The sequence below is a fragment of the Stegodyphus dumicola genome, chromosome 8 (assembly GCF_044657685.1).
Source record: "Stegodyphus dumicola isolate Sdum_Otavi_A_Nest chromosome 8, ASM4465768v1".
Lineage (NCBI taxonomy): Eukaryota > Metazoa > Arthropoda > Arachnida > Araneae > Eresidae > Stegodyphus > Stegodyphus dumicola.
Window position 1 is genome coordinate 7,173,530 of NC_140775.1, and position 25,626 is coordinate 7,199,155.

Below are 25,626 nucleotides of genomic sequence, written 5' to 3' on the forward strand. Positions count from 1 at the left end.
CAACGATATCATCAACATTAACTGAAATAAATAATTTTAGCTTATACCGTTCCTTATACATAAAACGCGCACGCGAAAACGTATTCTGCGCTTGCGCACACGCAAATGCGCAGTCGTAAGAGCTCTTACGCGCTCGCGTAAACGCCTATGCGCATGTGTCAACGCGGCGCATGCGCAGAAAGTTTTTAGCTTTGAGGTCCGGATTATGGGTGTCCGAATTAACGACTTTTGACTGTATTAAAAAATACTTTTGTTTCCCTACAATACAAAATTCATTTCTTTTTGCAAAATTAAAACTATGAAAGTAATTTTTATTTATACGGACCTTAAAACTGGACATATGAACTTAATTTATTCTTACTGTATTAAAAAATTATTTTTATCTACGTAAAATAAAACTTAACAATTTGCTTTTTAGTCAACTAAAAGTAACAAGTTTTATTTTACTTCCCTGGGATAAAATAAAGCATACTAGTTTAATTTTATTAGAGTAAAAACAATGGTAAATTTTATTTTACTGCAAACAGATAAGCTTCATTTACTTGACCATATACAATGTACTGAGAATATTTGGATAAATAAAATTTTATTGCATAATACATCGCTTCTAATTATCCAACTTTCAAGAACTAAATGTTCATAAACTATATACATATATATATATATATGTTATATATAAAAAGAAGTAAATAAAACATGTGCACCTGATCTATATTCATCAATTTATTTTAACTAATATATATGGCAAACAGTCCTTTTGCCCTTATTTTAGAGCTGATTTTATATATACTAGTATATTACAAATAAAACATGTTTAACATTATGTCTCTTTTTTTATTTGTTAGCAAAAATTTGTGCTTTTTGTTTAAGAATTTCTTCAAGTCTTTGTTCTTCATAAGTACTGTCTGTTTTAGATTTTTTTCTTTGTTCAATAGCTGCTCGAAGTTTCCCTTCTTCTATTTGCAGTGGCACTTGTTTTTCTATGTCCCTTAGCCAATCATCTAAATCGTTTTCTTCTCTTAACATGCAAAAGTACACCATAAATGCTATCAAACTCAGCATAATAGCAGTGGACTGTATTTTGGGTGTCGTATAATAATCTTCTCCACGAGTAGAATATATAGCTTTCCATTTTGCTGCGTCACTTGTGGAATATTTAATTGGTTCATCAGTAATTTCAGTAGGCTGATTTTTGGCATAAAATCTAATAAGAGGCCTGAAAGAAAAAAGAACATATATCAGCAAGCAATTTGTTTGTTTAATTTCTGAAATTTTTATGCCCTCCAGAAAGCAAGTAATTTGCATTACAAGAGTAATGCAATGCACATGTAGCCATGTACAAAATGATTTCATTATACTAAGGAATAAAATTTTAAAAAAGTGGTTAACTGATAAATATGTTTTTATGCCTGTAAAATATGTTAATAAATTTTGATCATTGTTTTAATAATTATTTAGTTAGAAAGAGGATATAATTTGGATGGAGAAATGCATGTTAACAGTGTTTAAGTTAAATCTATTTGATTATTTTCCCCATATTAAAAAGATCTTTAAAATTTGGATTTGTCATTAGTGCTGGCAGTTGTAAACACAGAAATAATATTTAATAATTTTATCATTTTAGCCTGATATGAAGCAGGTAACCATATTTGGAAATGCTAAAATACAGTATAAAAGAATTATTCAATATAGGACTAAAATACAACAGAATGCCAATTACATGAAACTGCCTCGTCAAGGTTTGATACTATTTATGCCAAACCCAAATGAGAAATATACTGTTTTCCTTATATTTCTAAACGCTTTTCTACAAATAGTGTACCAAGCACATAGGAAACCCACATAATAATCCTCATACAGATAGTCCAATGGTCACCAAGATAACACTTTTTGTATATTTAATAGAAGTTAAGGCATTATAGCTAGGAACACTTTGATGCTAAGATGACTATTGAAGAAAACAAGCTAGGAAACACTATTACTTTGTTTTTAACAAGTTAATGTTAGACAAATCATTTATGTTTAAACGCAACCATAATGTACATGTTCTTTATTAAAACTATTGCATACTTTAGTTCCATAACTAATATAACACAAAAATAAGCATGAATGTGTATTTTCATATGTATTTTTATATAATATTAAATTTACTATATATATAGAGAGAGAGACTATATAATATAAATTGCTAAATCTTTTATACTTGCAATTGTTAAATTGAATTGGCAGTGCTATTTCATAAATTTTGATTTATCTGATATTGAATCATTCATATTACAAGGTTTCATTTATTTTACAAAAGTACAGCATTACCATGAAACTTTCTGTAAGCTGAAGTAACATGAAATGGAAGAGTAATTATCATAGTTCATTAAAAAAACAATGTGTTCAAAATAAAATAATTGGAAAAAAAAACCTACCAAGTCATATTAAATAATATGCAAAACCTATTTTACCATTAAAAAGCAAAAATTAGAAACAAATATAAAATCCATAAAAATAGAAATAATGCAGTCTTAGCATAGCTTCACCTTCCACAAGTGGGAAAACAGTCAATGTAAAAGGCAGTGGGAATGAGAATGGTATATTTAAGCTGAACTGTAGGAGAACATAGACGACAGAATGAAAATCATCTATTAAAATCTCATCATCTGTACCTATATAGTCAATAAGTCTATAGTTCCTCTCTGCCTGTTTCAATATATGTGGTCAATAAGTCTATGGATTCTTTCTGCCTGTTTCAAAGTTAAACACAGAGATCTTTGGCCACAGACAGAACTGAAATATGCCAGTGTGCCCAACTACTTAATATACGCTTTCTAGTATGCAGTTTTTCAAAGACTATCAAAGTATTTTATAATATTACAATATAAGTGCCCTAAATCTGCATTTCACAAATACATTCAAACTTTACTGCAATCAATATATAAAATAAATAATGAATGACGCAGTGCAACCTGTTTATATCAAACTTGTTTCAAATAATAGAAAACTAGACACACAAAAGAATATAGAATTACACTTCGAAACTTCTATTCCACGCATAAAAAGGAATAAAAAAAAAAAAAAAATTAAAGCAAATGCTCTTTCAAGACTAAAAAATTATGATTTTCTCTCTCTTAGAATATATCTAAGAACATGAAATAGAACACACTGATATTTGTTTTAAGTAGCCCATGCATGTGTAAATACGGTAACAGAAGAGAAGAGCTGGAAAGGAATTCTTTAAGCCAGTGGTCTCAAGTTGGCAGTCCTCAAAGCAGTTTTATGCAGCCCATGAATACATTTTCTATAAATTAATTATTATTATTATGACATTATTTATTACAGCAAAAATTTGATGAAAGGTTTAAGATTTTAATGATTTCCAGTCCAATTTTACATTGCTTTCATTACCATTAGAAAGGGATGTGAGCAATGCCCCCCAAAAATCGATAAAAGGAGCTTTTTATTTATACTGTGATATAAATCTTATTTAAATACAGTCAAAAGTCGTTAATCCGGACACCCATAATCCGGAACTCAAAGCTACAAACTTTCTGCGCATGCGCGTAATTCCTTTACGCATGCGCTTTTAATGTATAACGGACGATATAAGCTAAGCTAAAATTATCTAATTATCTATTTCAGATTGTTGCAGATTGCATTGTTCCTTAATCTTCGAATTGGATCCGGCTTATTATTTTTTGCAGACTGTTAGAGCAATTTTAATAAAAGTAAGCTTGAACTTTCGATAATGTCAAATAGAATTTCCGATGCTGGAGCTGCCAAAGTATCTACAAAGCGAAAGTATGTTTCGATGTCCATCAAACAAAAAGTGGAATTGCTGCAAAAAAATGGATAAAGGCATATCCTTTGTGTTTCTCTAACCATTCCAAAATCTGTTTATCAATTTCACGCTGCTCTGCGGGGGGGGGGGAAACGTCGCGGCGTGCAATGAACTGGAAGTTGATCTGTCAGCACTATCCTTTTCTTCAGGGCAGATGTTTTTATTTTATTTGGCTTATAATTCCTTACTAAATGTAGTATTTCATCTCGATGTACTCCGTCTTTGATATATCAGATTCCAATCAAACCAAATCGTCTTTGATAAATCAAATTCCTCGTCATTATAATTCGCTTCCGATAGTGAAGAAAGTGACACAGAGGTTATTGAAAACGAAAAAAATTCGATTGACAAATTAGTCGGTATTCTCGACACAGCAATTATAGGACTTAAACAGCGGAACTTTGTAACTGAAGAAGAAATTATGTCTTTTTATAGAATTAAAGAGAAAGTATTATCACATAAAACGAAGCAACTTAAACAACTTACATTAAAAGAAATGTTTAATAAAGTAAACAAATAAATATTAAGATTTTTTTTTTGTAAATTTTGATACTCTTTAGATCATAATTGTTCTTTATTTCATAAATTACGGTTTCATATTTTTAATTTTATAATTTCTGCATGCCATCTTACCAGATTTAAACTGATGATCTATAATCCGGAAAAATCGATAATCCGGAATTGCCGAAGTCCCGACGAGTCCGGATTAAAGACTTTTGAGTGTATTTGAAAATACAGATTTGATTAACCCCCTTTCCTTGTGTTGTCAAACGATTAGACCTTCAGGTGCGAATTTGCACAATATGAAAAATTGCTTTGTTTGAGAACACAATTATATGTGTTCCAGTTGTGTGAGTAGGAAGGGGCAGACACACAAGTCCCCCCAACACACTACTGGAAATTAATAAACAGAACCCGGCTAATTAATGAGCATCCACAATTAGTGACAAAAATTGTTTCTAGTAATTTTATTTTAAGGTTACAAACTTTTAGCAAAATTCAAATCCCATGAGATGTAGTTGGAAGCTATAATAAAAGATAAGGAAGCTTATGATTATTTACATGCAAATATATGTATTTTTTCAAAGAAATATTACTAAAAGAAGAAAAGAAAAATTTGAAAGAAAGACAAGAGAAATTTAAGAAATGAATGAAACATTTGTCATTATATATTCTCAAGTTTTGCCCCACTTAGAATGTTTTTGTAATTTGCTTATTTTTAGTTTTAAGTTCTTTAGTGGTTAATTCAATACATTAGAATTATATAAAATAAATGTCAATATGGAAATTTAATAATTAGCTGTCAATACAACTAAATTACAAATAGTAAACAACAGAAATTTCCTGCAGATTCTAACCTTCAGATTTTAGACAGAAAATGAATATAAACTGGACTTTTTCCTTTTACATTATTATTATTATTATTATTATTATTACCCTTTATGCATGTTTTGATAAATATTTAATAAACAAAAGTTTTAATTTTAAAATAATTCAGCCTGTCAGGTGCTTTCAGGTTATGCATTTGGCCAACATGCAATTTGAGTTTCAGATCACTGCACATGTCTGTCTGTGATAATATAAAAAATGCTAATATTCCTAACTATGACCCCATCTCAGGGCAGAAAGTAAAAGACATTGTATAATTCTTTAATGTAAAAGATTACTTTGATATGACTGTTAGTCGAAATTTTAGTAGAAAAAGAAGAAATGGATAATGAATACACCATATTTACAAAAGTCTCTCTCTAACCTTTATTTTTGAAACCACAGGTCAAAGACATATACTTTCAATTACAAAAATGTTTAAAATTATGCAACTATTTATGTTTTTGTCCAACACTGCAGCAAAAATATATGCGTCAAAAATGCTATATTGAGCAAATGTGCCCATTTAATCGCAAACTGTGTTTAGATGTAGATTTCTCTAAATGCACAGGAATTTTGACTGCAAGCAAATTTAGATAGTTCTACATTATTATGCCATTGAAATATTGGTTTAATTTTTAATTAATTAATTTTTTAATAATGCTATGGATCTAACATGTTGGGAATTGGCCCAAGGGTGAAAAAAGTCTGCAATAGAATTTTTTCAAACAAAAGACATCATTCATGATAGAAAATATTGCTAAAAGAATCATGATTATGTATAACTCTACAGCTAAATGGCACTGCAGGAAAGAATCCTTAATAGGAATAAAGGATTAAGAACAGGAAATTGGTTTAAAGGACGGAAAATCGCCTTCTTTACAGCCATGAGGTTCATCTATTTTTGGTGTCAGAAACTACTGGAAAGTATATACATGAGATGAATTGCCAGGTAGATTTGACATTTTACTGTCAACCACTAATATAATTTCATGGACCCTCAGAAGTGAGTGTCATACATAAACAATAGAGAAATTAGTGGGGCAGTGTTAAATTGTGTAACAAATGCTACTAAGGCACTGCTTGACAAAACTTTGATTCTTATTTGTCTGAATTTATATAGAGAAGTTTAGGAAAAAAAAAAAAAACAACCTGTGCAGTGTTAGAAGACATCAACAGTTTTATGCCTCCCATTTCATTTCAATATTGTTTAGCCCTATTTTTATGGAGTGTAATAAAAAAAAATTGCAATACATGAAATTAACATACTTATCATAATAGATTTTAGCCTGTTTCTGCTTACTCCTCACCTTTTCTCTATATTGATCTTTTACAGTTAGTTTCAATTCTGTTTGTGTAATTGGTAACCGTGCTCTTAAATTCCTATTTAATAGCATTTGACTTGGTGATAAATTTATACCTGAAATTGGAGTATTTCTATATTCCAGTAAAGCTTCATTTAATTTCTCCAATCCTGCTTTTCTAAATAAACTCTTAGCTATACCTACCAACTTTTTTACAAATCCATTAGATTTTGGATATTGAGGACTGCTAGTGATTATTTCAAATCCTCAATCCCTTGCGAAACTCTTCATTTTCCAACCATTAAATGGTACATTATCACAAATTAAAGTTTTCCGTATTCCATGTGTTGCAAATACTGATTTCAATTTCTAGTAACTTCCACTGCACTTTTATTTTTTAGAGGAATTATGTCTACCCATTTAGTTAAGTAACAGCCTCATTACTAGATAACTTTTCCCCGCATACTCACAGATCTCAATACCAACCTTTTCATAACGTAAACTGGGAATTTCATGACAAACAAGAGGTTCTTTTACTGTTTGAGGCCTGAACTTATCACAAATTAGGCATTTATAAATCATATTCTCAATGTCACTGTTTATTCCTGGCCAAAATAGTACTTGTCAAGCCCTAGCTTTTGATTTTTCAACCCCACAGCAAGCTTTATGCAATAATGTTAACACACACTTCCTTAATGCAACAGGTACTACAGTTCAATTATTGGAAAAAAAAATTAAATCTTGTTCAACACTCAATTCATTTTTAAATTTAAAATAAGATCTTACTTCTTTAGAAACTTTATCAACACTCAAAGGACATCTCTTTTGCCAATATTCTTTCACTAACATTAACCCTTCATCTTCTAATGAAGCTTTCTGAAATTCTATTTTCTTACTCTGAGACATTTGAAGTTGTTTTGTTAGTGTATGAACAATCTCTGTCATATATCCATGTTTTCATTTGTGTGTTTTTCAATAAAGGAATGTGACAGTAAATCTGCAATATACATATATTTCCCAGGCAAATATTTAAGTTATATTTTAAGAGCTTAATTTTTATCCCTTGCAATCTATTTCACAACACATTAGCAATACTTTTGTTCATAATTGAAACTAATGGTTTATGATCCGTAAGCACTTCTACCTCTCTACCATAAATGTAAGAGTGAAATTTATTAACAGCAAATAAAATACTAGGAAATTCAAATTAATTTTTTTCATTCGCTGAATGCTTTAGAATGTAGCTGTAACCACTGCCATTCTACTTTGTTTTTCAAAAGTTCCCTTAATATGGCTGTTTTCTCTGAAAAATGCGGTACACATTTCCTCAAATAATTACACATTCCCAAAACATGCTGTAATTCATGCTTATTCTGAGGTTCCTGAACTCAGTAATGGCTTTAATTCGATCAGGATCAGGTCGTATGTCTGATACATTAAATAAATGACCTAAATATTAAAGTTTTTGCTTGTTGAATTTAATATTGAGTTTTTAGCTCTGTTGATGACCTCTGTTAAAATTTTATTATGTTCTTGTACGGTGCTAGCAGCAATGAGGATGTCATCAACATAGATCAATACTCCTGGCATATTACCAAAGTTTTCAAGATTGCATTTCTGAAAAATTTCAGGTGCACAGGAAATACCCATTGGAAGCCTTAAGAATTTATAGCATCCAAATGGTGTGCTAAAAGTACAAAGATCACTACTATCCCCATCTAATGCTATTTGAAAAAAAACCACCATTTAAGTCCAAAACAGAGTAAACTGATTTATTACATTGCTTTGGTAAAATCTTCTCAATGTTTGGAATTAACACATGTTCTCTTTTTACAGCTTTGTTAAGATTTTGAGAATCAAGGCATATTCTTAAGGATCCATTAGCTTTTTCAATTATTACTAGATTGCTCAGCCAGTTCAAAAGTTGATCAACTTTTGCAATAATGCCCTGTCTCCCTAATTCGCTTAATTTTAATTCAAATTTAGGTTTCAAACTAAGTGGTACTCTACGTGGTGGTCTCACTACAGGAGCTATCTGATCATTTACTATGATTTTACACGAACCATTAAATTTTCCAATACCTTCAAACACTTCTGAATTATTAATAATAAATTGATCTTATGGAAACAGATGGAGGTAAAACAAATGTATACTGATCCAACTTACCTTTATTTGATATTCCAACCTTATGTATAAACTGAATCAATTTAAGTTTAACACATGCATCAAGTCCTAATAATGGACGTATATGCTTGCTAGAAACAACTAAAAACTCTAAAGGATGATTCTCACCATCTGAGGAACATCGTAACATTAACAACCCATCAGGTTTAACCTTGGACCCCCCAAATGATTCTAATACAACATTACACTTGTTTATAATAAAATTAAGAGTTCTTAGCACTCAGCGTTTCATAAATTTTCACAGGCAAAATATTCACTTCAGACCCTGAGTCCAACTTAAAGGTCACATTTGTCCCTTCAACAATTATAGTTTTAGTCCACTCTTTTGTAGATGATGTTGAGCATACACTTTTAGTTTTTTGGACATTTATCGAATTCACAAAGAATTCATCATCAGATTCACTATACACATCTCTATTATCATGCTGAGAAGCATTTTGGACATGTTTCAGCACATAGTCGAAAAGTGATTAAGTTTGCCACAACTAAGGCATCTTTTTCCATATGCCGGGTAATGTCCATTAATGTCATGTCTTTTACTCAAAAACATCTCGGTATTTGAAGTGTCATCACGACATCCTCTGTGCTTCCTCACTGCTATGGCTGCATTGGCTCCTTCTGCCTGTTGTTGATTCACTTTTCCTCTAGTTACGCTGTCAACACTGTGTTCTCTTAAAGTTTGAGCACGAGCTTTGCTCAATTCAGCAGCATTCCCTAAATCAATTGCTTTCTCCAAACTCAGATTATTTTCTCGCAGCATCCTCTCCTGTAAACTGGTATCTGATACTCCAAGGACAATGCGATCAGGTACGACAGGGTCACTCTGCTTACCAAATTTGCAATATTTTACCAGTTTTTTCAGGTCAGTCACGAAACAATCAAAAGTCTCCCTTCTTCTTGTTTTCTCTTATTGAATAAAAAATCTCTCCACCACGACATTTGTTCTAGGCCTCGTGAAACCTTCAAACCTTTCAAGCACTTTTTCATAGTTGCCCTAATCGCCTGTTGAAAGATTGAGCGTGTTAAACACTTCAACTATTTCCTCACCAGCGGCATTTAAAAATAAAGCAACTTTCACATCTGAATCTTTTGAAGCATTTCCTGAAGCTTTCATATAAATCTGGAACAGTTGCTTGAATCTGCGGCAGTTTTCGGCCACATTGCCATCAAAACTTAGGCCTTGCAATGGGCGACAAAATTCCATCTTGCATCTGCTGAGAGGAAAAACAACCAAAGGGATTGCCTGGCAATTAGTTCGAGTAATAATACTCCACACGACTAAGCCATGTTATACAGTACAAAGTCCGTAATCCGGACGTCCATCATCCATAATTATCTATAATCCAGACCTCAAAGCCACAACCTTTTTTTTTTGTATGCTTTATGCATGCGTGTTTAATGTATAACAGACGGTATAAGCTAGGCTAAAATTATCTTTACTGATTCTAAGGCATTTCAGTTAATGTTGCAGATTACGCTGTTCCTTAATCTTCTGACTGGATCCGGCTCATTATTTTTTGCAGACTGTTAGAGCAATTTTATAAAAATTAAGCTTGAACTTTCAATTATGTCAAAAAGAGTTTCCAATTCTGGTGCTGCCAAAGGATCTACAAAGCGAAAGTATGTTTCGATGTCCTTCGAACAAAAAGTGGAATTGCTGCAAAAGATGGATAAAGGCATATCCGACACAGCAATTACAGGACTTGAAGAGTGGAACTTTGTAACTGAACAAGAAATTATGCCTGTTTATAGAATTATACAGAAAGTATTAGCAGAAAAAACGAAGCAACTTAAACAACTTACATTGAAAGAAATGTTTAATAAAGTAAACAAATACCCTTTAGATCATAATTGCTCTTTATTTCATAAATTACGGTTTCATATTTTTAATCGTATAATTTCTGCATGCCATCTTACCAGATTTAAATTGATTATCTATAATCTGGAAAAACCCCTAATCTGGAATTGCTAATTCCCCTAATCTGGAAGTCCCGACGAGTCCGGATTACGGACTTTGTACCGTATTCCTATTAATATTACTTGATCAATAAATAAGTGACATTACTACAGGATCACAAAGCACATTGTTCATTACAAACCAACATCAACTGGTGATTACTTCAGTTCAGTTCAACAAGCAACTAGTGTGTTGCCACATATACATAACATAAATCATATCCACTAGCCTTCAAGGTTTCTATATTACATTTAATGAAAGGTAAAACAAAAAACAATGTAACGAAACATGCACTATTATAGTTCGACCACCTCAACTGCAATCATGAGTGCAAACATGCATGCGCCATTCAGACTGATTTATTCTCAAAATGGGGTGGATGGACAGAAATCATGTAATATGGATTTTTCCCATTGTTATTTTTTCCCTATTTGTTTCCAATTTGTTCGGCACATGAAATTACATTAAGCTTAAAACCAGCAGTATAGCTTCTGTGCCATTTAGGGACATTTTTAAAAATTTTCCGCTCCCTTCTTACTTAAAAACTATCCAACAAGTACTTGTACCCAAACTGATGGGATCCATATCTGGCAGAATGCCAAGAAAAATCCATTCATGCTGAAGGGGAAATACGTCAGAGTTCGTTATTGCAAGGCAGGTGGAGTCGTGTCTGCCTTTGAAAAAAATTGCAGAAAAGGCAAGGGTGGGAAGAGGATGGGTCCTGGAAGATTCATCGAATGGCAGAGAAGAGAGACTATTCAAACTGATGAGAATGTTGATTTGAATGGGGGAAGAATGTTATTGTTCTGAGATCTCGTTTAGGGTGAATAAGGCATGTAGGTCAGTTCAAGGGAAAGAACGTAAACAAAATAACGTTCGCAAAAAGCAACAGTGTCTTTTGTGTGGGAACAGCACCAGTCTATGCACAATGAAAAGGCCATCCAAACTATGTACAATGACCATCATAGGAAATATTTTATTTTTAGTGCACCTAAACGCAGCATGGGTAGATACGGCGAACCCGCTGAAAATTTAAGTTTTAAACATGTAAATGCCGCGGCGTTTCTTCCGGAAATTACGGTATTATATAATTAATGAATTATAATTTAACTGATAATTATTAGATAATTAATTAATTATAATTTAATTGATATTTATTAGATAGGTAATTATTATTTAATGAAATAATTAAAGATTGAAGTAATTAAGTAATTAAATAAAATGTAAAGATATAAACTGAAATTTAATATGCAATTTTTAATATAATTTTAGTGTTAAAATAAAATTTTCGCGATAAAATTTCTACTGAAATTGTAATTCAATTACATAAAAGAAGTGTCACAGCCTTCTTACTCAGAGTTCCGGTGCGTTCCCGCTAGAATTATGATTTATTACAAACATTAAGAAGCATCGGAATTGAAATCCGGTGGGCTCCGGCCCAATTTGAGCTCTGATCGTAAGGGGGGGGAGAGGAGTTCTTTTATTGTCACAAAAATGAAATATACTTAAAGTATAGCTGATGAAAATTCCGTGGTGAAACATATTGAGGGCATGAGTGGTGGAAACAAAAAATGAGGGGAATCTTGGTGAGAGAGAACGTTCTCTCTGACCGTGCCTCTCTGCTGATATAATTATAGCCATCAAGCAGATGTATGTCAGGGGTAAAATGAGTCCTGAATTTGAGTCCTAAAGATGAATGTAAAGTTGCTGGTTACACTTTCCCTTCCATTAGTGGGTACTGTGGGAAGACGATGGATAGGACGTGCTTGAGCAGTTTATCTCAATAGTTCACTCTTATTGTACTCACTGTCACTTAACGCACATTTAAGAACACAAATTTTCCTTCATGCGAGAATAACTAACTGTAAGCATCGATAACAATACACTAGATATGATGGCATGGCGAGAAATTTATGCATTCCTAAACAATCTCCCCCAAATTTATTGCTTTTCTTAGAGGGGAAAGGTTTCCGCATGTGAATGAGGGGACTTTACTTGAACGTCTCATGTTCTCATGAGTTTGTATTTCTAGGAAAATAGAGTATTGCAAAGTCTGCTTACTGTTAAACTAAAGCGTTAGGAATTCTAAATTTTTTCCCTTTAAATTGTGGTTCAGTTTTATAAAGTTTAGGGCTCCGGTGCACTCTGGCAAAAATTGTTATTTATCTTAAAAATTGAGAAATACCGGAGCCGGGCTCCGGCGCAATTTAAGCACTGCTGCAAACCAATGTGTATCTTAGCCAAATATGAATCAAAGGTGCAAAAGATAATTGACAACAGGATAGGGACTTCAGTCAAATAAATTCCCTCTTATCAGTTAAGACAGGACTTTCACATGACTTTTCCCCTTACACCCCTTTTGAACCATTCTATGTGTTTTGGCAGAATACCAGCTAAAGTTGCGTATGAGACGGTCAAACTATATATCATATCTTGAAAACTTGGGGTAGTATCTTGTGATTCGATATTTTAGACAGCATATTAGCTTTTTGTCCTTTAAAAAAAAAATATCTTCATATTTCTTGCATGAATAGCAAAAGGTACTAATACAGGTTTCTCAAGAAACAAATCAAGATAAAGCAATATACAAAACACTAGTATTTTGATAACAAAAGCTGCAAACACAACAGCAGTGTAAAATTTCCAAAGCTACTTTTTTAATTAAGTTGCTTAGGTATTTCAGCTATCGCCCACTTACCTTCAGTCAGAGGCGTAGCTAGGGTTTTCAGCACTCGTGGACAACTGAGGATTTTATGCCCCTTTCTTTGTGCCAAGAATGGATAAATTTTCATTCTAAAATTTTGTAACATCAGTTTGCTGCGCCCGAGACAAATGACCACCCTTGCCCCACCCTAGTTATGCCATTCTCTTCAGTGGGATAGACAGAAATGATGGTACTTGCGTATTATCACCTTAGTAAAAGTTGTCAAATTTTCATAATGCACCTAATCACGGCAACTATGTACTATGCGCATAACAATTCTCCAGTTTTTATAAGTAATACAGTACAAAGTCTTTAATCCGGACTCATCGGGACTTTGGCGATTCCAGATTAGGGGTTTTTCCGGCTTATATATCATCAATTTAAATCTGGTACGATGGCATGCAGAAATTATAAAATTAAAAATATGAAGCCATAATTTATGAAATAAAGAGCAATTATATGATCTAAAGGCTTTCAAAATATACAAAAAAAAAAAAAAAAAAAAGCTTTATATTTATTTGTTTACTTTATTAAACATGTCTTTCAATGTAAGTTGTTTAAGTATCTTCATTTTATGTGCTAGTTACTTTCTCTTTAATTCTATAAACAGACATAATTTCTTGTTCAGTTACAAAGTTCCGCTGTTTAAGTTCTGTAATTGCTGTGCAGAGAATACCGACTAACTTGTCAATTGAAATTTTTTCGTTTTCACTAACCTCTCTGTTACTTTCTTCATGCCTTTATCCATTTTTTGCAGCAATTCCACTTTTTCTTTGATGGACATCGAAACATGGTTTCGCTTTGTAGATCCTTTGGCAGCTTACAGAATCGGAAACTCTTTTTGACATAATCGAAAGTTCAAGCTTAATTTTTATAAAATTGCTTTAACAGTCTGCAAAAAAAATAATAAGCTGGATCCAGTCAGAAGATTAAGGAACAGCGTAATCTGCAACATTAACTGAAATGCCTCAGAATCAGTAAACATAATTTTAGCCTAGCTTATACCGTCTGTTACATGTTAAACGCGCATGCATAAAGCATACAAAAAAAAAGTTTGTGGCTTTGAGGTCTGTATTATAGATAATTACCGATAATGGACGTCCGGATTACGGACTTTGTACTGTATAACATGGCTTAGTCGTGTGGAGTATTATTACTCGAACTAATTGCCAGGCAATCCCTTTGGTTGTTTTTCCTCTCAGCAGATGCAAGATGGAATTTTGTCGCCCATTGCAAGGCCTAAGTTTTGATGGCAATGTGGCCGAAAACTGCCGCAGATTCAAGCAGCTGTTCCAGATTTATATGAAAGCTTCAGGAAATGCTTCAAAAGATTCAGATGTGAAAGTTGCTTTATTTTTAAATGCCGCTGGTGAGGAAACAGTTGAAAAGTTTAACACGCTCAATCTTTCAACAGGTGATGGACATGGAAACATGCCTTCGCTTTCTAGATCCTTTGGTAGCTCCAGAATCGGAAATTCTTTTTGACATAATCGAAAGTTCAAGCATACTTTTATAAAATTGCTTGAACAGTCTGCAAAAAATAATAAGCCGGATCTAATTCGAAGATTAAGGAATAACACAATCTGCAACATTAACTGAAAAAGATAATTTTAGCTTAGCTTATACCGTCCGTTATACATTAAACGCGCATGCGTAAACACATATGCGCATGCATAAAGGTATTATGCGCATGCGTAAATGCTATGCATGCGCAGAAAGTTTGTAGCTTTGAGGTCCGGCTTATAGATCATTCCAGATTAAAGACTTTGTACTGTATTACCATTCTCAAATGCCTTTTTTTTTTTTTTTTTTTTTTTCTTTGTTGTATTTCACATTTCAATTGTTTTTATCGATAAACTGTGGTATTTGTAGGCTAAAAACTCAATTCTAAAATATGTGCTTTTGGGATTTGCCTGTAAAAGAAGAAATTACGGTAAACATTGTGTAGTGATACAGAAATTTGCCTCAAATTTTTAAAGGAAAACAACTGTTTTGAATCTAAAGTGACTGTCACGAAATTTTCATCAATACACGAGAACCAAAAACCTGCCTGTAAGTAGTTTTACAGATTAATTTTCAGGATACACAATTTAACTAATTTTTTTATATGAACTTCTTTCTTTTTGTAGCAACCAATTACTATACTACTTTTTTTTTAGTTAAAAAAAATGATAATATAAGAAGCATAAGAATTTGTTTTCTGCATCAGACAGGCAACAGGTTCATGGCGAGCACCTCTCTTACCAAAGCGTTCTCTTGGGTCGGCACGCTAACTGTATATATCGTCTTGTGGGGACAGGCAATTCGCACGGCTAAGCCTAACTAAATATTCGTATAAATTATTTGTATAAATTAAATTTTTCATCCAATTGTTCCAATTTTTGGTACATTATGAGAAGCACATTCAGGTAGTTGTCAGAAATAAGTTAAAACCTTTATTGTTATATTTTCCTTATAAATTTTATAAAAATTCTGGAATAATATAATTTTTCCTTTATCCCACAATTAAATATATATGGAAAAATATCCAAAAAATCGCAGATTTTATTTAACACAACACATAATTAAAATTAAAAAATATTAAAACAGTCTTTCATAAAAATTCAATGTGCAAACAACGAAAAGGAAGCAACATTTCAAAAAAGAGACAGTGTATGATATTCTTTGAAACATGGGTGTATGCAAAGTCCAACTTTGCAAATGTCACAGGACTAGAATATCAGCAAATTTGACTCATTTAGCATTTGTGTATCTTCTACGGTCAGATAGCGCTTTAGTTTTGCCATTAATAAAGGTAGAACACCAGCAATAGAACATTTAAAAAAAAACTTTCAATAATCCATGCAAAATATTCGTCTCAATGCCGAAAAAATCTAAGAGTAATAAAAAAGTCTCTAATGATAGAACATCTACTCCACTATACGGGGATAAAAAAAATTAAAATAAAATAAAATAAATTAATTAAATTAAAAAGTATTCCAGAGCATTGAGAATATGTTCATTTGTTTATATGAAATGATGCAGTAAGAGCCATCCGTTACTCAACACTAATGAATTAGCATTTGTGTATATTCTTCTACGTTCAGCATTTGTGTATATTCTACTACGCAAAAATAAAAATAAAAAGTACCTCAAAGCATCAAGAACACATGCATTTGTTCATATCAAATGACACAGTTAAAGAGACATTACATTGCTCAACAACCACCCACGAATCTCCCTCTCATTTCGAAACAAAATACCAAAAATAAAAACATTGCATAGGAATGAAGGTACACATACTTAGTTTTCGATATATTTCCCCATAACAGACATACAGCTACATCTACTGGCAACAAAAAATACTAATTAAATGTTCTATCTAAAAAGTAAAATGTGGTACGCCCTGCCATAGAGTGAATTTAATGGTGATTCAAATATAAGACACTCGGCCATGAAGTAATGCTCGCTGCTGATGCACATATGTCACACCCTCACTGAACGGGTTAAGAATATATACAATTATTATTGTAATAATTTTATAACAGCTTCAACTTCTATAATTTTCTCAGACTCAATATTCATTGTACATTAATAAAATTTTCTAAAAGAAGAAAGGTACTGTTCTGTTATCGGAACCAGTGTTGTCATTTAATGTTTTGCTAAACTCGCCAAGACACTGGTTTGTGGGAAGTCGCTAATGTTTACTTTTAAAATTATTACAATGTTTAATTTTTTGAATAAGCAAAATAATGATTTTTCAAAATTGGCAACAAGAATACAAACTCTCAAGATGTAACAGTTGCTTATGTTTTTATTATTACTGTAATTACCATAGATATGAAAATTAATGACTTACCTAATAATGAAACATCTTCATACAGTTTCTTCAGGTAAAAGGAGTCACTCACTATTAAAGAAAGTGCATGAAAAATCATAAAATGAAACTCTATTTCTATTGGATGGAAGCACCAAAATGGAGATGTGAAGATTACGGAAGAAAAAAAAAAAAAAAGGGGGATTACATTCCCAAAATTAGTATGAAGGCTCGAGAATCAGTTTCTTAATAGCAGTTGTTTCATTTATACATGGTGTTTAGTATTAATTTCCATTAAATTTTGTCAATATAAACTTGATATGCATCCTTGCACTGTTGTTGACTGGAACAGTTATTTAAGTGAAGTCTGTAGCTATGCATTTAATATCTAGATCATTGGTTAAAGTAGGCTGCACTGATATTGTCAAAGTTGACAAAAGTCTTTTTTGCATTAAAAAAAAAAAAAAAAAAAAAAAAGTTAGTCGTATCCTTTCGCCCCAGTGGGTGTATGGTGTGATTTGCCGAGAAACAAAAGGATGATTTTGATTTTTAGTTGCTGTACATAACTGTTCTGACAGAATTTTGCTTAAAGTCACAGAAGAAAATATTATTGATGCCACTAAAATATACTCAGACTATTAGAATGGGTATTAACACTGAAGAATAAAAAGAGGTCCGATTTGAACCTTTCTGCCTTAACTATAAATAGTATAATTTTGTTGATTCCAATACTAGTTGTCATTGCAAACTATAGAAAGGTTATGGGGCAGTGCAAAACAGTGACGTGGCATACTTCAATATGCACTGACCATAACCAATTAGATTCTTGTTTACGTTGCGGCAACAGAGTCTTAAAATGTAAGAGTTTCCAGACACTTTAAATCATATCCAGTGTTCCATGTCTCTGTATTAATCTAAATTCGCTAACCAAATCCCCTCTCCCCCGACTTCTTTACAAGTTGTTTAATTTACATTAAAAATTTCTAATTTTATGAATATCAGTAATGTTACTTCTTTCTTTAGATTTTTCTTCAACTTTACTGTATTGTTAATATGTTGGTGATCAATTTTATCCTTTGAATTTTTTGCCAGATCATCTGCTTTTGACGATATCTCAATCTGGTCCCAATAACAGAACAGTAACGAAGAAAGTCTATATATATCAAATGTAACATAACAAATTACCATCTACTTTAATGAAAATTTCGAAATCTTCACTACATATCAGTAAAAAGTATACAATATTATTGCGAACTAGGCTTTTTTTTTTTTTATCGGCTTCTTTTTAAATGTTAAGTCCAGATAAGTAAGAAGAAATAACAATTCATCACGAAAATTAGTGGAATAAATCGTTGCAAACAGCTCAAAGAGAACATGAATTTTAAGTAATCCTTCCGTAGCCCACAAAATATATCATTAAGTACGCAAATCACTCTCAAGGTAAACCTCAAATCGTAATTCAGATAATCAAAACTGATCTCCCTAGCTCTCAGATGCTAGGTCGATGTGTACATGGATAAAATTGACAAAAATCCAATTCTTCTTACTCTTGTAAAAAGCGACAAACAAATAAGTGGGCAATTCTGCATTTTAGCAGCGAAATTGTTTCTAAGTTCTTATTAACTAAAATCACGATCTGAATTTTCCGGAAAATGTCACATGACATGTATCATGATCTCTCATTTCTCTGAGACAAAATAATCTGTGATTCGAACTGTGTACTTCTCAGATTATTGCTAAAGTCTTACCTAGTAACCTTTATCGCCTTACCAAAATGTCGCCAATCTACCTGTTACCATATTCCAAAGATTAGCTATTTGCTCCCTACAGAGAAAGATTTTTACATAATTATATCATAAATCAAAGCACGAATGTTTCGCGAAATTTCAGGATTTAATTCGTGATCATCCCAAGAATTTGGGTTTCACTCTGGCCAAAAAACTGCTACCGTAACAATTATTTTATAGACAGAACCTCTGAATTCGAGTTTCTTTTTTTAAAAAACAATTCTTAATTTTATCTTATTTTAGAACATATAAAATAATTTATCTTAAATTCTAACGCATGAAAGAGATCAACTTCACCATGAACTATAATAAAAATAGATTCAATTAAAAATTCTTCAAATAAAAACTTCATTTTGGTTCATCAAAAAAAAAAAAAAAAAAAAAAAAGAGAGAGAGAGAGAGAAAGCACCATTTAAGGCTCTTCAATACATAAAAAAACAGAAAAGTTTACATATTCTGATTAATTTAACACGTATTCTCAAAGCCTCTTTGGGATGATCTTAATAAAATACCTTGATATTCTTGGAATAAACAACAGATTCCGAGGGCAAGCAGAAAAAACACATCTGAAAGCCATAGTTACAATATTACATAACTTTCTCAAATTCTCATTCCTCAGAGCGGCTAGAATTGTAAATAATGACAAACTGTTGCCAGATAGACATTCTAAATGTGTACTTGTGAACTACCCATGTACTAGATATTAAACTACTGTTAAAGACATAAGAGGAATATCAAGAAATCACGTGAGATGCGTATGAATAATTTTTTCCCCTGGTATAATGTACAGGTACAGGTTAGTTAAATAAAGTGATTTTCAAAGCATGCACCTCGAAATGATATACAAAAAAATCAAAAATAATTTCTTTTTCAGACGAAAGTATCCGGTAAAATGATTGAATTAGATAGTTAAGACTACGATAAAGCTTCCTAGGGCTGTTTGCTTAAGGAGATACATGCCTCCGTGCAACACTCTGTAAGGAAAGCTGGCTGTTATTCACTACTGCTAAGAACATAGGAGGGAAAAAACCATGAAGTTTCTCATGCAGCTATGAAGCTTGCTCGTTTACCGGGATTTAAACCATGGCTCAACTACCCGGTATTCAGCAGTCTTTTCCTTCTGCCACTGAAAATAAAAAGAAATAATAGGAACTTGAAAATCTTTAAATTATGTTCAGATATATTTTTGTGAAGGGGAGGAACTCATCGAATTAGCCAATCCGAGACTGTATAAATCCGTCTCAGGTTACAATGAATGATGGCTATTTTATACAGTCCAGTTTTAGACAAAGAAATAATGGATTTTGTTTTTTATTTTGTACAGTCCAGTTCCTTAGACAAAGACAAGACATGGTCTTTTTTTTATGGCGGGCACTTTTAGACATTTTTAGGCTTACGCCACAACTAAAGCCAGAAGTGGTGGTCATTTTATTATACAGACGGCCACCGTTACTTTGTATAAGGGACAAATAATTTACATCCATGTCTTCTCTGGATTTAGAATCTAGGCTCTTAATATCGTGGTCGGCTTCCCTAACCACTATACCGTCCGGGCGACGGACTGGATCATATAAGTGTTCATCTTAGACGCTATAAATTGGAAGTTGCTCTGAATTTCAAACGACGTCCACTTTCTTGGATATTAGCATTTTTTGTTTTGATATCAAGAACCTATTAATGATGGAGTGAATTAGATCACTTGACGTGTGTCGAATGGAAAGAGAGTGACAGCGCGCTTTTACTCTGCGTCAGATAAAAGAATGTCTGGAACAACAAAAGGATGATAAGAAGAATCGAGATGGTAGAATGTGATATTTCACTTAGCCGCCATCAGTCGGCGAAGAAAGGTGTTATGAATGAAAATAGACAAGCAATGTGGAAAAAAGTTGGATCAGCAAGATAGTAGGTACTTCAAATAATTAACAAAATGTTAGGTAGGAATATCCGAAGGATATTTGTGTTTTTCTCTATGAAATGGTGAGCATCGCAAAAAACTCAGCTGTTTGGATGTAATACTACAGAAAGGAAAAAAAATTGTTGCGAGTTTTTTTTATATAATTTTGTATAGTATCAATTTGAAGATCTCCGTGAATACATGAATTTGGGATGAACCAGGGTACATTAATAATTTCACGAAGGGTTCTATTTTGAATAACTTAGATCTTTTTTATGTGGATTTTAGAGGCGTGTCACCATACCGGACTGCGTATTTCCAAACCCTACCCCATTTTTCGAATTTTTGACGTCATGGACAAATCGACTAGTTTCGTCTGGATGGTAATTCTTGAGCATGCGTGGAAGGGCGAGAAGTAACATAAACAGAATTTTGGCTTGCACTTGTAAACAGTATTTTGTCTGATAGTGCATTCGTTTATGTAATTGCATAATTTTACTATTTCTGTAATAAGAAAACTTCATTCAGATAAAATTTATTATAATATTATTATTATCTGGTTATAGGATTATACGAAATGCTGAGTACTCTAGGTACTATTGTAATCTTCGCATAACCTTTCACATTGGATTTTGCCTTATCATTGTAAAATATATTGTATTATAAAGATTAAATCAAAGCAAATTACTTTGTTGGAGATGTGAATGTTCTAACTGAATTTTCTTTTTATCACTTATTATTTATTTCCTCTTTGAAAACACATTTGACAAATAATTATCTCCGCTGAAAATTTTTTGATTGTTTGAAAACTATATTTGTCAATAATATAATAAAAACTCACTAATCTAGTGCTTCATAGATCAATATGACAACGAATTCAAAATGTTTTAAAAACAGTTCTTAAATCTTTATTGTGTAGTAGATGCAACTAATGTCACAGAGAAAAAATATTTCAATAAAAAAGTTCTCCATGTTAATTCAATAGCAAAATTATTTCTATTTCAGTGAGAAATCCACTTTCAATGCTTATATAACAGAAAAATGGTATATAACATAAGCATTTTAGCAATACATAAGCAGTGGGCTTATATAACATAAGCATTTTAGAAGTTTTAAATATAAGTTCAATGTTTATTGTACAATTTTATGTAAGAAACGTAATAATTTACTTTCATTCCTTTTAAGTTGGCATATTAGTTTCCAATCAACTAAAATTTTTGGCAAGGTAGAGACTTAACACACAGTATTCCGTCACTTAAAATATCAATTAATTGTTCTTTTTCATTTAGAGATACATTGGAATTGAAAATACCAAAGGCAAAATGGGTCACAGATCCAACCTAATTCCTTCTTTGGAAATTTTTCAAAAAATTTTCTGTCAATTTTATCATATGTTGTTTTAAACAAGAAATCTGTATTATTTTCTTTAGTAAATTGTGAAAAAGCATGTTTCTGTTTTTTTTTTTTTTTTTTTTTTTTTTTTTTGTTGTTTAATTCTTCTTGCCAAAGTATCGACTTAGTTTTAAAAGCTTACATTAGTACACACAGTGTGTCTAGGTAAGATTATTCGTTTCAAAGTGTCTGTTAATAATTTCAAATATTTTCTCTCCAGTTGCTTTTCCTTCCCAAATATTACAACATAAAAAATATTCTACTGCGTCGTCTTCAAAAACATATCTGAGATAAACGATGAATTGAAACATTTTAGTAATGTCAGTAGTTTCATCAAGTTTTATAGTAAAGTCTGGATTTTGTATTCTATAGTGTGTGATATGACAAAAATTTGGTGAGAAACGGTATCTTTTTTTAATGCTATTGTTTTTAAATCGTTACTATATTTTTCTGCATGCATAAATGATGTCATTTTAATTGCTGAAGGAAGAATGAGCGATTCTCCAATTGTATGAGGTTTTTAATTTTTTGCAATTAAATATGAAACTTTTAAGTATGCGTGTAAATCCTTCGCAGGAACTGTTGTATATTTTCTCAAAATTACATTTTAATTTTTCATGCTCTCAGCTAATTCCTTAAAAAAATTCTTCAGATTTATTGACTTAATCTTTATGTTTAGTTTCTGAGGTACTTTTCAGTTTCACTGGCGCAAATCGCGCCAAGCAGACTTTGTTGGTGACAACATACAATATACACATTAAAAAATGTTAACAAACGTTAGTTCTAAGAATTTTTTATTTTGATGGCATAAACATTTTAATATCTTTTAAAATTTTGTAAAAAGCCAATAAATAAAGATAATAAAGTTGTAAAAAGACATTAAGAATTTACTATATTTTCATGGTTCAACATCCTGATTCGCCGGTTCGTATCACGTGATCTCATCTCACGTAAACTACGCTACAAAAATCTAATTCTCTCAGTAATTATCTACATTAGTTTCAAGTTAAATCTTAATTTGGAATACAAGTTTAAATGCAAGAATTATTTCAATTCGTACAAATAGCTTAATCAGAAATTATGTAAAACCGCAGTGCTTTACTTCGCTACTGCATTCTCATTAGAATTGATGAATTTAACCCTTGATTTTGTCTTTTCTATATTTTTGCCTTCGGGTAAGTGATGTGATTGCAGTCTAATTGACTTTAATTAAAGCGAATGGTCTTGGGGCATAAAATTTAAAGATCTTGTAAAAATTCTATGTCGTTGTATGCCAGTATTGAAAGAAACAATCAATCTGATAAGAAATGGCTGCGACTTGTTTTGAAAATGAGACGTTGAAGGTTGGCAGAGAAGATATTCCGTTTGGCATCAGTTGTGCCATTGTTGGCGACTTTATTGTTTGCGGCGGCAAAACGGGAAAAGTATACCGTTTCTAAATGTGTTTTTAATTTCGCAGGTTTCATGCTTTCCATGTGCCAAGTTTTCACTGCATTTAACACACAATGGGTATTCATTTTCCATTGATAATGCAACATGTAAAACAGTACAAAATAAACTCTTCTTGATATTTACTCAATTTTTCTTTTAGAAGTAGAAAGAGAGCCAATAGTTTTATTTTTGATTGCATTTTCATTAACAGTTTTTCTCTTAAGTTTATTTCATGTTGGACCATCCATCTCGTTTCTTTTGTGAAATACCCAATGTTCACAAGAGATTTTGGGCCATTTAACTAACCATCATGAACAAAATTGCAACTAAAATAAAACTGTTTTTATTATCCTTCGAGACACTACTGAATTTTCCAATGCTTAGGAAATGTTATGTGATTACTTGACAACAAATTTGATTAGAAATAAGAAACATAGTTTATAAATGATGCGTATTACAATTACAAATTGCATGCAAGACACTATTAAGATAGGCGAAAAAACTACATCTTAGCTGCGCATATGCAATTGCTTTGAAATTTGATTCGAGCTGTTTGGAAATCATGAAACATAACACATAAATCAAGTGGAAAGCAATAAAATCAAAATTAAAATATGGAAATGTTTAATTTAAAATCCCTGGCAAATGTTAAAAAACATCCAAAATTCTCTTCAAATTCCGTATATCTTTTATTGTCAAATAAATTTCTTTGAATTTGGTGACCCCCCACAAATTTGTTCATGACTCCCAGGTTAAAATTTTGTAAAAAAACAATACAAGTTTTCAATTGCATTTTGAAGGGGGGGGAAATGATTCCAGGCTTGTCTTCAACAGAACAGCATGCAATGGAGTATTTTCAAATTTACGACAAAGTACGACTTATGTGAAAATTGATAAACACTGGCTGTCCAATGTGAAAAGTGAATTACGGTTTAATATGTTATGTTCATAGCTTGTGTATTTTGATTATCTAACTAAATACAGAATGATCCGTTCCTTCAAACTTCTGCTGGAATAACTGCTTAGAATATCTATTCCATTTCAGATGAACAGAAAGCAAGTGTTGTATTCTTATTCAACAATTACAATACTCTTGCATAATACTTACAAGGAATGAGTTAGGTTATTTAACTAAAGTGCAGTCAATTTTATTTCTTATTTACATGAATGATGTATCAGACAATGCTGTGTAGGCTGGTGACCTAGCGATGATGACTGAAAATGCATCTCTGCATTCAGAGTTACACTCCTTACGAAAATATAACCATGCACTGGAGTCCTAGCTTCAGCAGGTACATTTTGTTGTGCTTTGCAATCTCTTTGGGTCCTAAATTCTAAAAACTTTTCCACTCCTAAATTCCAAAAAATTTTGCTATTCGATATTTCTGTAAATTCCAAAATTTTGCACACCTGCCATAACTGCACTGGCTGTGGCCTCAGTTATTCAATATTGTAACGTTATTTTAGACCAGACTTTCTTAAACTGTAGATCGCAACCCCCATCTACAGCAAGGGGTCGCAAAAAACTTTAGTAGTTTTGGTATTTCTTAAACTTAATATAATAATTTTACAATTACCCAATATTTTTACACAATGTATCTGAAAATAGATAAAGATAAGACAATACAGACAAAGAGAAAAACAAAAATGTTTCAACACATTCTGTTTATAATATAAATGTTCATTTTACTTGCTTTGCTCGTGACGCTGTCATTTCGTCTGTTACTGAATTAAAATTTTCACATTGTTCTATGTCTTAAAATGAGAAATTAAAGATAATGACTTAAAACTGCAATACTATCTTAGAATACAAGTGAAAAAATTGACAGTTTCACTCACGCACATGTCGGATTTTCGGAATATGGGGTTCCACAAAATTTTCGTAAATATTTTGGGGTCGTGAAAAAAATCTATGATAAAAAAGGGTCTCGACTGAAAAAATGTTTAAGAAGCTTTGTTTTAGACCAATCAGTTTCCTG

The 25,626-nt window shown here is 32.0% G+C and overlaps 1 protein-coding gene across 1 annotated transcript; it reads right to left on the minus strand.

Moving 5' to 3' along the window:
* Positions 1 to 708: 708 nt before the first annotated feature.
* Positions 709 to 19,599, minus strand: LOC118200012 (uncharacterized). Its single transcript, XM_035371922.2, has 2 exons — positions 19,443 to 19,599; positions 709 to 1,216 (listed from the first exon to the last, which is right to left on the minus strand). The coding sequence occupies exons 1-2, from the start codon at positions 19,505 to 19,507 to the stop codon at positions 835 to 837; spliced, it is 447 nt and encodes a 148-aa protein (XP_035227813.1). The 5' UTR covers positions 19,508 to 19,599; the 3' UTR covers positions 709 to 834.
* Positions 19,600 to 25,626: the final 6,027 nt, after the last annotated feature.